We start from the raw sequence: 12859 nt of genomic DNA, 5'->3' as shown, positions 1-12859 counted from the left end.
AATCTGGCCCATCATGGGTTCTCAAATAAATATTTGCTAAATAAATTGAACGACACAATGCAGTTTGAACTATGTAATGAGCTTGATTCAGCTACCAGGAAATGTGGCAAAATTCATACTCTGTTTGGAACTTGAACAAAGTTCTTTTTTTTTTAATTTTTGAATTTTATTTTATTTATTTTTTTTATACAGCAGGTTCTTATTAGTTATCCATTTTATACATATTAGTGTATATATGTCAATGCCAATCTCCCAATTCATCACACCACCTCCGCTGCTTTCCCCCCGTGGTGTCCATATGTTTGTTCTCTACATCTGTGTCTCAATTTCTGCCCTGCAAACTGGTTCATCTGTACCATTGTTCTATGTTCCACATATATGCGTTAATATACGATATTTGTTTTTCTCTTTCTGACTTATGTCACACTGTATGACAGTCTCTAGATTCATCCACGTCTCTACAAATGAGACAACTTCGTTCCTTTTTATGGCTGAGTGATATTCCATTTTATATATGTACCACATCTTCTTTATCCATTAGTCTGTCTATGGGCATTTAGGTTGCTTCCATGACCTGACTATTGTAAAGAGTGCTGCAGTGAACATTGGGGTGCATGTGTCTTTTTGAATTATGGTTTTCTCTGGGTATATGCCCAGGAGCGGGATTGCTGGGTCATATTATATTTCTATTTTTAGTCTTTTAAGGAACCTCCATACTGCTCTCCATAGTGGCTGTATCAATTTACATTCCCACCAACAGTGCAAGAGGGTTCCCTTTTCTCCACACCCTCTCCAGCATTTGTTGTTTGTAGATTTTCTGATGATGGCCATTCTAACCGGTGTGAGGTGATACCTTATGTAGTTTTGATTTGCATTTCTCTAATAATTAGTGATGTTGAGCAGCTTTTCATGTGCATCTTGGCCATCTGTATGTCTTCTTTGGAGAAATGTCTATTTAGGTCTTCTGCCCATTTTTGGATTGGGTTGTTTGTTTTTTAATATTGAGCTGCATGAGCTGTTTGTATATTTTGGAGATTAATCCTTTGTCCATTGATTCGTTTGCAAATATTTTCTCCCATTCTGAGGGTTGTCTTTTTGGCTTGTTTGTAGTGTCCTTTATAGCTGTTAGCATTTGCCTTATGCATTGAGGTGCTCCTATGTTGGGTGCATATATATTTATAATTGTTACATCTTCTTCTTGGATGGATTTCCATTTCCATGGAATATATTTTTCCATCCCCTCACTTTCGGTCTATATGTGTCCCAGGTCTGAAGTGGGTCTCTTGAAGACAGCATATATATGGGTCTTGTTTTTGTATCCATTCAGCGAGCCCCTGTCTTTTAGTTGGAGCATTTAATCCATTCACATTTAAGGTAATTATCGATATGCATGTTCCTATTACCATTTTCTTAATTGTTTTGGGTTTGTTTTTGTAGGTCCTTTTCTTCTCTTGTGTTTCCCACTTAGAGGAGTTCCTTTAGCATTTGTTGTAGAGCTGGTTTGGTGGTGCTCAATTCTCTTAGGTTTTGCTTCTCTGTAAAGCTTTTGATTTCTCCATCAAATCTGAGTGAGATTCTTGCCAGGTAGAGTAATCTTGGTTGTAGGTTCTTCCGTTTCATCACTTTAAATATGTCATGCCACTCCCTTCTGGCTTGTAGAGTTTCTGCTGAGACATCAGCTGTTAACCTTATGGGAGTTCCCTTGTATGTTGTCATTTTTCCCTTGCTGCTTTCAATAATTTTTCTTTAATTTTTGTCAATTTGATTACTATGTGTCTCAGCATGTTTCTCCTTGGATTTATCTTGTATGGGACTCTCTTTGCTTCCTGGACTTGGGTGGCTATTTCCTTTCCCATGTTAGGGAAGTTTTCGAGTATAATCTCTTCAAATATTTTCTCGGGTCCTTTCTCTCTCTCTTCTCCTTCTGGGACCCCTATAATGCGAATGTTGTTATCTTTAATGTTGTCCCAGAGGTCTCTTAGGCTGTCTTCATTTCTTTTCATTCTTTTGTCTTTATTCTGTTCCACAGCAGTGAATTCCACCATTCTGTCTTCCAGGTCACTTATCCGTTCTTTGTCTCAGTTATTCTGTTATTGATTCCTTCTAGTGTATTTTTCATTTCATTTATTGTATTGTTCATCTCTGTTTGTTTGTTCTTTAATTCTTCCAGATCTTTGTTAAACATTTCTTGCATCATCTCGATCTTTGCCTCCATTCTTTTTCCAAGGTTCTGGATCATCTTCAGTATCATTATTCTGATTTCTTTTTCTGTAAGGTTTCCTGTCTCCACTTCATTTAGTTGTTTTCCTGGGGTTTTATCTTGTTCCTTCATCTGGTACATAGCCCTGTGCCTTTTCATCTTGTCTGTCTTTCTGTGAATGTGGTTTTTGTTCCACAGGCTGCAGGACTGTAGTTCTTCTTGCTTCTGCTGTCTGTCTTCTGGTGGATGAGGCTATCTCAGAGACTTGTACAAGTTTCTAACACAGTTCTTTTAGAAATTATCAGAGAGGGTAGAAAAAATTAACTAAGGTCATATAATTTCAATTTGACAAATATAATAGCAAATTGAATTGAATATATTTTATTGATTTATCCTCTGTGAGGCTAGATATACTTATACTGAATATTAAAGCAATAACATTAGAAATCAGCAACAAAATGATAGCCTAGACCCATATATTTAAAAACACCTTGAAATTATTTATGAGTTAAGGAGGAAATCAAAATGGAAATTACAGACTATTTAGAAGTGAACAAAAAAAGCTCTAAATATCAAAACAGTACTCTGAAGAAAATTTATAGACTAAAAAACATTTTTTTAAGGAAACAAGAAAGACTGAAAATAAACTAATATAAAAACAAACGCTAAGACTTCAGCTCAAGAAGGTGGAGAAAGAATAGCAAAATAATGCAAAAGAAAGTTGAAGGTGGAATCCAAAAAGATAAAAATGAAAGATGTTTAAATAAAATCAAAACAATGGAATTGATTAGCAAAATGTGGTTCTTTGAGTAGACTAGTAAATTTGACAATGTTTTTTAAGTATGAGGCAAAGAAAACTGGAAGACTCATCACAAATAAATAGCATTGGGAGTGAGAAAGTTTATGACATCTTTGTAAAGAGATATTTAAAGATTTTGTAACACAATTCTATTACTACTAAACTAACTGGAAAATTGCACTTCTCTAACATATATATATAAGTTGCTAATATTTCCTCCCCCCCAGAAAAATAACTTTAATAGTAAAATAACCCTAGAAGATATTGAATGGTAGTCAGATACCTATCTCAAAATTATACCAGACTCAGTCAGCATTTTTGGCAAATTGTTACACTCAAGGATCCAATTTTCCTCTTATGCAAACTAGTCTAAAAGACTAGTGAATGTTGGAAAATTGCTAACCTCTTCCCTTGATATTAAGTCTGTATAGGAACAGCACAAGAAAAATGATAGACCAATGTCACTATGACACAGATAAAAACAAATATCAAATCAAATGAAGTGTATTAAAGAAATCATTATAACTATGTTTTCTGCTAAGGATACAAGGACATTCAAAAATATCTCCAAAATTATTGTTTGGTTCAAAAAACAGCAAGTTATAGAATATATTGACAGTATAGTACAAGTTACTATATATATAAAAAGCAATACTACCTAGATTTTGTGAAGAGAATTTTTACGTTTACAAAAATACAGATGTTTATATTACATAGTACCTATATATGTGTATTATTATAAAAGCATGCATAAAGAACTGTAAAGATACACAACAAATTGATGCTAGTAGATTACAGAAGAACCCAGAATGTGTGATTGTTGGAGTGTCAAGAGAGACCATAACTTTATCTCAAAGTTTTATTTTTTAAATTTAAATTAATTTTTTTGCTGTTGTTTGAAGATTACTGTATTAATGTGATTTCATGTAACTTAAAAACCAAAACAATTACCACAATAATCTGCAACTGACATTCCTAGATTCACAAGGAAGATCCCATATATTTGGAGTTTCCTTGAGCACATGTCGAAAGGGTGTTTTAATGTGCTCTTGAGAGATTTTTTTTTTCAACCTCCTTCAATTTAATTCATCCACAAAACATTTGTTGAGGAACATATATGGGTAATTTGGAATGAAAAATTGAGTCCTGACATGAGTAGCTTTTTGGGGAGTCTAATTGGGGAAGTAATTCAACCAACAGGTACTAGGGAGAGTGGCAGATCCTGTGTGGAGGGTATTCACTGATTGTTTTAGGAGCACATAGGCAGAGAATATCACCTTGTGTCCTGGTTTCAATCCAAAGATTTCCTGTATCATGTACAGATTACAAAAATAAGAAAAGTTTTTGAGATTTGGGGAAAATACATATGTATATTTATGTGTGTATGTATGTAGTACAAACAGATAATCTGAATCTTTTTCGTAATTGTTCTGTTAAGAACAACTGCATTAGCTCCAACAACCTGTTTCCCTATCTACAAAATGAGAGAAATGCACTAATTGTTCCCTAAAGATCATTTCCTCAAATCATGTCCATAACAGTAGTAAGAGAAAATTAAGATTGGAGAACATTTTCCTCTTTTGCTCTGAAATATCTTGGCTATAGAGAGTGTACATCTCTTAAATTTGCTGTATGGATATCATATGCCTGAAAGCCTTGAAATCTGACATATCATTTATTTTTACAGAAATTGAAAAAGAAAGTTGTGGTGATCCTGGTACACCCTTATATGGAATTAGAGAAGGTGATGGATTTTCTAATCGTGATGTTTTAAGGTTCGAATGCCAGTTTGGATTTGAATTAATTGGAGAGAAATCCATTGTTTGTCAAGAGAATAACCAATGGTCTGCAAACATACCCATCTGCATCTGTGAGTACCAAATGCTTTGCTTCCAGATAGCATATGCTACCCTGTCCTTGCATATAATTGCTTTTGTAATTAATTGCAAAGAACTGGAACTGTGTAATTATTTTTGAATGAGTAGCACTTTTCAACACTATCTTTAACAAGTGTGCTTATGCCAAATTATAAATTTCATTGCAGATTTAAATAAAGTTAGCACAGTTCACTTGGTAATGGCAAAGTATAGTTTACATATGTCCTCATAACACTTTATTGGTGGCATTTTATACTTTATAGATAGACTACTTCTTATGGAAATTATACATCTGAGCTAATTCTATTAGGCTCATTTATTTTAACAAGGTAGTATATGCTTATTTGCAATCAGAAACACTTAAAATATTTAAAGCTTATATTCTATGTATAATGCATTAACTTATTTTTTCTTGTAGATGCTCACACTAATGCCTGCTTAAGTGCCATTTATTTATATTGCACAGAATAAAATTCATTAATGTTTGTGATATGCTTGGATTAAAATAATGTGTTTCTTCAAATACTTTAAAGCGTTCCAATTTAGCTGCAACAAAAATATAATTTGTTTTATCTATGGATGCACTTTTAGGTTAAATTAAATACTATCTTCATTACCAACAAATACAGCTTACCAGGTGTGAATGCAATGTTGAAAATTTTGCATTTAGTTTTGTTACAAATGATAACATATAAGCTCATAATCATGAAAGTAAAAAATAATTTTCTTGTTTTAAAATATGACTTTTCATCTGTATCGAACTTATAATGATCATGCTTTTCATTTGTGAAATCCTTTATTCCCTACAAAGGCATTAGCACAAACTTTACTTCAATATATAACTGTTTTTTAAAAAATTTAGCAGTTTTCAAGACCTGCATTTTATCTGAATTTTAATTTGTGCTGCAAAACACACATTTTCCTTTATTGAAAATGTTGATTATTTAACATTTTTAAAATATTTAACATTTTTAAACACGTACTGAGAACTTTTAAAGTGAGTGGAGGCCAAACGTTTTCTAATATTATCTTTTTTTCCTCTGTGTAATAAATCATTGTTTTTTAATCCTTCCTCTACTTTCTAAATGTTCTGTGTGAACCTTTAAATCATATTTTTTAAAAGCTAAAAAAATAAATCTGAGGGGAAATAAAGACCAACCTTAGTATGGTATGGGAGTTCTTATTTAGTTTTTTTCCAGCATTAGCCCCTAGTGGCAGCTATAATAAGTGTTAATTCATCTCCTTATCTGTGTTATAAGCTATCAGAGCATCCCATGGCCATGGTAGGAGTGAAGTTCACCTAGTTACTACCCTCACTCCAAGTTTTCTCCAGGTTGTATTATCCCAGTTATGTTAATACCTACATAATATTTGTGTGTGTTTGTTTTCAGTCATTTTGTGAGCATTATTGTTTTCTTTGGAAATGTCTATATACTTCTCCAATACTTTTTTAAGCACAGAAACTAAAACTTTGCACTGCACTCTAACATGGACATGATAAATGTCAAAATAAATTGCTGTTATTACTCCAATTATATTTTTGTGCATATTTAAACATACAGTAATTCAAAGTACTAGTAGCCTTCCTTAATAATGTGCAAACAACAGCATATTTTTTTTGTTTTATAAGATACATTATATTGTTTAATATTTTTTTAAACTGCTAATTGATTATTATAATTGTTGGCTGTGGCAAAATGAGGTAATTTGAATTATTTGAGGTAATAAATTTGAAAATTTATTGTTTTTTATAATCTTCCTACTTTAACAGTTCCTTGCCTCTCTAACTTTACTGCACCAATGGGAACAGTCCTTTCTCCTGATTATCCCGAAGGGTATGGAAATAATTTAAATTGCATCTGGACAATAATCTCTGAACCAGGGAGTCGGATACACCTTTCTTTCAATGACTTCGATCTGGAATCCCAGTTTGACTTCCTTGCTGTTAAAGATGGAGACTCTCCAGACTCCCCAATTCTTGGAACCTTTACTGGGGCTGAGGTGCCTTCTCATCTTACTAGTAATAGTCATATACTACGATTGGAATTTCAAGCTGACCACTCAATGTCAGGACGTGGCTTTAACATCACTTATAACAGTAAGTTTAATTTTTCCATATAACATATTTCTACACATTAGAGCTAGAATGGAATCATACAAAACAGCTCTCTTGTTCCACAGATAGGAAACTTGAGCAAGTCATATACATAATTTGTATCAGGGACAGTCTTTCAGCCCTTGATTTCTAACCATATTTTTACTCCTTACTGTGTCATTTCTCTTTGTGAGAGGCCTGATGTTAAGGAGATATATATTAAATATAATTACTATATCACCAATATATTAGCTTATTCTATTAAATCTTATAAGCATAATCTCAAACCTACTGTACATAACATATTTTGCTCTGTTATTGGTATGCAAACATAAAAGGGGGATAGATCCTTCCTTCAAGATATTCATATACCAGTAGAGGATTTTAAACAAATAATGACAACACAGAGTTATAATTCCAAAGACAAAATTAGCTAGACTATCAAAGTATCACAGAGAAGGAAATTACTAATTCTGGGCAGTAGGTTACGGAGCTGACTTAGCAAAGATGCTATGGGGGCAAAATACCTTAGTGATTAAGAATATCAGCTCTAAGGTCAAACTATGCAACTTCAAATCTTGGTTTTGCTACACTTTTAGGTTTAATAACAGAGCCTCAGTATTCATCCATAAAGTCATACTGGGTTTTTGTAAGGAGCTGTCGATGAAAAAAATAATCAGTGGTCAATCTAAGAAAGAAATGAACATTTTTTTCCCAAGCCAACCTGTGGATTATAACCTGGGAGACAGTCTTTCAGAAAGCTCTGAGGACTGTTCCACCTGTTAGAGGTCAAAGCACAGTTATGTAAGTTTTTGAGACAAAGGGTTATAGTCAAATGACCTATTAACAGTTTACACAATCCAGATCTGCACATCCAAAGCAAGTAGTGGGTCATCGTGATCCCATATGAGATTAAGAAGGACTGTTATCTACTAAGGAGGTCTGGTTAATGCAGATGAACGATACACACTAAAGAGGAAGGAAGAAGCCCAAGATGGCAGAGAAAAATTTATGTTTAAATTTTCATCTTGCCATAAAATATGAATATTATTTAATCAGAGTAAATAGGGTAATGCATGTAAATAATTCAGCATATATACCTAATAAATACTCAATAAACATTAACAGTTGTTGTTTAGTTGTCTTCTGAAGTATTCCCTGTCAATTCTTATTTTATTATTGTATTTATTACATTGCTTTAGATTTAAGAATTCTTCGAGGTTATTTAGCTATTGTCTATCACCCATATTTTTTGTATTTCAAAAGGATGCATATTATTTTTCTGAAAATAACGTGGTGTAAATATAGCAAAAAGATGAATCACATAAATGAGAAAAGTTAACAAACTTAGTAAGTTAACAAACTTACTTAGTTTTAAGTACGTTAGTAAGTTAACAAACTTACATTTTAATGCTTCCGTGTGCACATGTTTTACCTCAAGCTGTAGAATGCTAGTGATTTTTATTGTTTTCTTCAAAGTTACCACACTCTGTCAGATTCTGACCAACTTGATGAGTTATTTAAGTGTCACATTATAATAGGATTTAATTTCCTACTCTTTAAAAAAGCACTGCACACCCCTCACCCTCACCCTTGCCCCAGCCCGTTCAGTGCTGAGCTTTGTCAATTAATAACAAAATGCAGTTATTGTCTTTTCAAAGTGACACTCTTAGTGAACATTGTCACTAATAAGTTGTCAACATGTAATTGCACATCATTAAAGTTGAATTAGCTGTGACATGTGTCAGAGAGACATGCTGTATAAAATGGTTGCTTTATCTGTAAGTCCCTTTTAAAATATTTCATATATATGTATAAATGTATAAATATAGACACATACATTTATCTATTTACAGTTTTATGTTGTCTTAAATGCATATATATATATATATATATATTTTTTTTTTTTTTTTTCTTTTCTTGCCACACAGCTTGCGGGATCTTAGTTCTGCAACCAGGGATTGAACCCCAGACCCCACCAAGTCCTAACCACTGGACCACCAGGGAATTCCCTTAAATGAATAATATTTTTAACTTTAATATTTATAGTATCTTGAAGGTATTATGGAAATATGCCTCTTGTTCCTTGTTCTGTTTCTCTAGTAAATAATTTAAACCATTGTATTAAAATTCTTATATTCAATGCTTCCTACTGCTGTTTTTTTCTGAAAAATTATCCAGCAGGCATTATATATAAGAGCAACCAGGGTTAATCGATACTGAGCTGTTTAAAAGTACAGCAGAAAACAATAATTAGAAATAAATGTACCTACAAAATAAATTTTATATATTTTAGAATTTACCTTAACGTTATTTTATACTGTTTAACTTAAAAATGAGGAGACTGGATAATACAATTATATAATTTATGAACAGTATCACAGTGATGATTTAGTGAAAAAATTTTAAATAGCTGCATGTACCCATGCAGTATGTATATAATATTAAATTGTAAATACCCCTTAAAATATGTTTTACATATTTAGACTTTGCTACTTTAAATATTCTTCCACTTATATTATACTAATTTAAACATTTATAATGCAAATTTATAGGGCTCATGTAATCTGTAATCTATGAGAAATTTAAGTAAGCATATTGTCCTTACACTTCTGCTACTTGCTGGGACGGGGCTAAATACGCATCCTGGGAGATACAAGGTAAAATAAGATAGTGACCCTGAACTAAAGAACTCACATTCTCTTGAGAGACATGAGACAAATAATCCAAGATACAATATGTTGTGGAGAGGGACTTCCCTGGTGGTCCAGTGGGTAAGACTCTGTGCTCCCAATGCAGGGGGCCCAGGTTCAATCCCTGGTCGGGGGACTAGATCCCACATGCATGCTGCAACTGAGTCCACGTGCTGCAACAAAGATCCCGTGACCAGGTGCAACCAAAATATAAATAAATAAATAAATATTAAAAATATATATGTTGTGAAGAAAAAATTTAAAGCCAGACCAGGGGATCCATTTCAATACTGTCTCTATGATCTGAGGCAAGCTACTTAACTTTTTCTGAATCTCACATTACTCTTTAGAGTAAATGGCTATACTTTGCTCATCAGGCTATTCTAAATGTTAAGTGAGGTGACAATATATCTTTAGATATATCTAGGCTCCTATCACAGTGCCTAGAACATGGTGTTTGCAAAAGAATTACCTCTTTTCCCTTTTCCTGGATGGCAAAGACTAAATGATATATGGAAAATTATAGAGAAATTGTAAGACTTTCATAACTAGATTGAAACATTTCACTTTAATACTCACTGTGAGACGATCTCTTCGTTCCAAACAATGAATCACAAGAAAAATTTTCAAAGGGGCCTAGTCAACCTGCTCTGTATCAGCCTGCTCTGTATTCACATTAATTGGAATTCTGTCCAGCTTATACTGGATATTTTTGCTTAGATAAGGCAAATGATTTCAAGAAATAAGCAGAAACAATTCTATTTTGAAGTTTTGTAATTGTAGAGTGTAGTTCACATTTTAAAACAACCACATCCATTACACATCAGAGAGAAAAAGGTATGGTCAGAGGAGAGCCTCTCTCTCTCTCTTTTTTTTTTTTTTTTAAATAAAGGCTTTTCTAGAAATGAGCATAACCATTTTAAAAATCATTTTTTCTCATCCCCAATACACAAGGGTCTGTCTCATACTGCTAGTTTGTGTGTTTTTCTCTTTTTTTGCTGTTCTCAAGCATTTGGACATAATGAGTGTCCTGATCCTGGAATACCAATCAATGCAAGGCGGTTTGGGGACAACTTTCAATTAGGAAGTTCGATTTCAGTTATTTGCGAAGAAGGATTTATTAAAACCCAGGGAACAGAAACAATTACGTGTATTCTTATGGATGGAAAAGTGATGTGGAGTGGACCAATTCCAAAATGTGGAGGTAAGCACAATGGTCAGTGCAAAATACAATTCCATCGTAACTATGCACTAGAAACCATAACAGGAAATTCATTGTTCTACCAGGACTCTTGTAATCTTAAAATATCATTTAGCGTTATACTTTAGACATATAGTATGTAGTTAAATTACACTTTTAATATTTATTTTTTATTTTTATTATTTTAATTTTTAGAAATCTTTTAGAAGCTCCCTTTAAAAGGAGCTCTTATTAAAAGATACACATTAATAAACAGTAGATATTGGTTGCATGTGTAGAGTACCTTTAATATATTTCATAGTTACAGCTGAGTATATTTTATAGTTTCCAGTCATATTTTTCTTGGTCTTTTAACTATTCATGGTATAAATTGAATTTATTTTTTAAAAAGCATTAACTATTATTAATCATAATAAATAAATTTATGCTAAAGCACCCATTATTTAAAATGTATAATTTTGGTAGGCATAATTCACTAAACTTTTTTTTTTTCAATTTTGATTTGCCCAATGAAATGCAGTCAAGAAAGTTCAGGACAAAATATATGTGTGTTTTATGTATCTATATATACATACACAATGTTTGGAAGTACCTATATATCTTTGAATATATATAGTCGCATAAAGTCACAAATTATATTGGTAAGAAGGAAGGATGATCATCTTAAAGCTAAAACATATCAAGTATATAGCGTTTCAATATAGAATCTATAAGAGCGTTGAGGGGGGTTTATTTAGGATTGTCACAGTAGGAAGTAACATTCTGAATTCTATTTTTCTCCTACTTTAAGGTTACACATCCATTTTATTTAAAAATATATAAAAGGACTTTTACTAAGACAGATGAACTAGGGCCATTAAACACCCTTTAGTAGGTCACCATGTAGTAACTAGGTGACAATTTTAAGTGGTTTCTTCTTTTTCTTGCTTTCCCAATTATTCTTGTTAGCTGTGCCCAAACTGACATTAGAACCTTTGTTTTCTCAATTTCTAGCTGGTGAATTGAGAATATTTAATATATACTTTCCAAAACATTTGTTTTCTCAATTTCTAGCTGGTAAATTGGGAATATTTAATATATAACAGACAATTGAATAATACAGCTATTACTTATAAATGTTGAGTTTCATTGAATTGAACATTTTCATAATATCTCATGATGAAGTAATCCAGACCATGCAATTAAGTTTTCCTCTTAGTCCCTTCAATTAGCATCTCCCTCCTCTTCTAATCACCTTCTCATTTGTAACATCAGGGGGCTGAACTAGATGACTTCACTGTTCTTTTCCAAACCTCAAATATTATGGGCTTAGTAGGGGTTACCCTGACAATGGCTCTGACTATGCTATTATGTCTAAAAAAACATAATGGAGTTGCACAATACAGGACTAAAATAAAAAGAGAAGAATGGAAGTAGTGTTAAATTTTTTCCATCATAATTTGCCCTGGAGCTCATTTGTTCTTTTAACCATAGTTCCTGACCTAGACTTGGGGTATCAGTCAGGAAAGCCTACATTAGTATTTGAAGGAAAAGTAGGAGATAAAAGTTTGTTTCAGGCAGAAGACATAGTACTGGTTCAATGTGACTGGAGTGAAGGATAGAGGGACAGGGTTTGATGAATACAGAGACCTCTGAAGAATGAAATGCTTTGTAAAGAGTGCTAAGCAGATTAGAAATTATCCTATGGCAACAGGAAGCCACGTTAGTTTGGAAGTGACATGACGTGAGCCTCTCCCTCCCCTGCACTGGGAGTTGTTTACAGTTTCAGTGGACAGGCAGAGACTACCTCCAGATAATTGAATCTCATTGGATTCTCACTTGCCTAACTTGGGTGTTGGTTTAGGAGCTGCTTGGTGCCTAGCTGCATGGGGTGGTGAGAATAATGAGGTTGACATCAACGAATCATTTGATGAATTGCTGCTTTATTTGAGAGAGCAATTTCAGTGAGATTTTTCACCATGAAAAATGAATGGTGTTTAACTTTTAAAAATAAG

The 12859-nt window shown here is 33.0% G+C and overlaps 1 protein-coding gene across 2 annotated transcripts in view; it reads left to right on the top strand.

Moving 5' to 3' along the window:
- Window positions 1–12859, top strand: part of CSMD3 (CUB and Sushi multiple domains 3) — a 1079985-nt gene that overhangs the window by 632944 nt on the left and 434182 nt on the right. For both annotated transcript variants that reach the window (XM_030875636.2, XM_030875634.2), the window contains 3 exons: window positions 4687–4869; window positions 6648–6974; window positions 10674–10868. In XM_030875636.2, coding sequence (XP_030731496.1) covers window positions 4687–4869; window positions 6648–6974; window positions 10674–10868 — 705 coding nt within the window. The remainder of the gene's footprint in view (window positions 1–4686; window positions 4870–6647; window positions 6975–10673; window positions 10869–12859) is intronic.

The sequence above is a fragment of the Globicephala melas genome, chromosome 17 (genome assembly GCF_963455315.2).
Source record: "Globicephala melas chromosome 17, mGloMel1.2, whole genome shotgun sequence".
Taxonomy (NCBI): domain Eukaryota; kingdom Metazoa; phylum Chordata; class Mammalia; order Artiodactyla; family Delphinidae; genus Globicephala; species Globicephala melas.
This window is presented reverse-complemented; position numbering and strand designations above follow the sequence as displayed.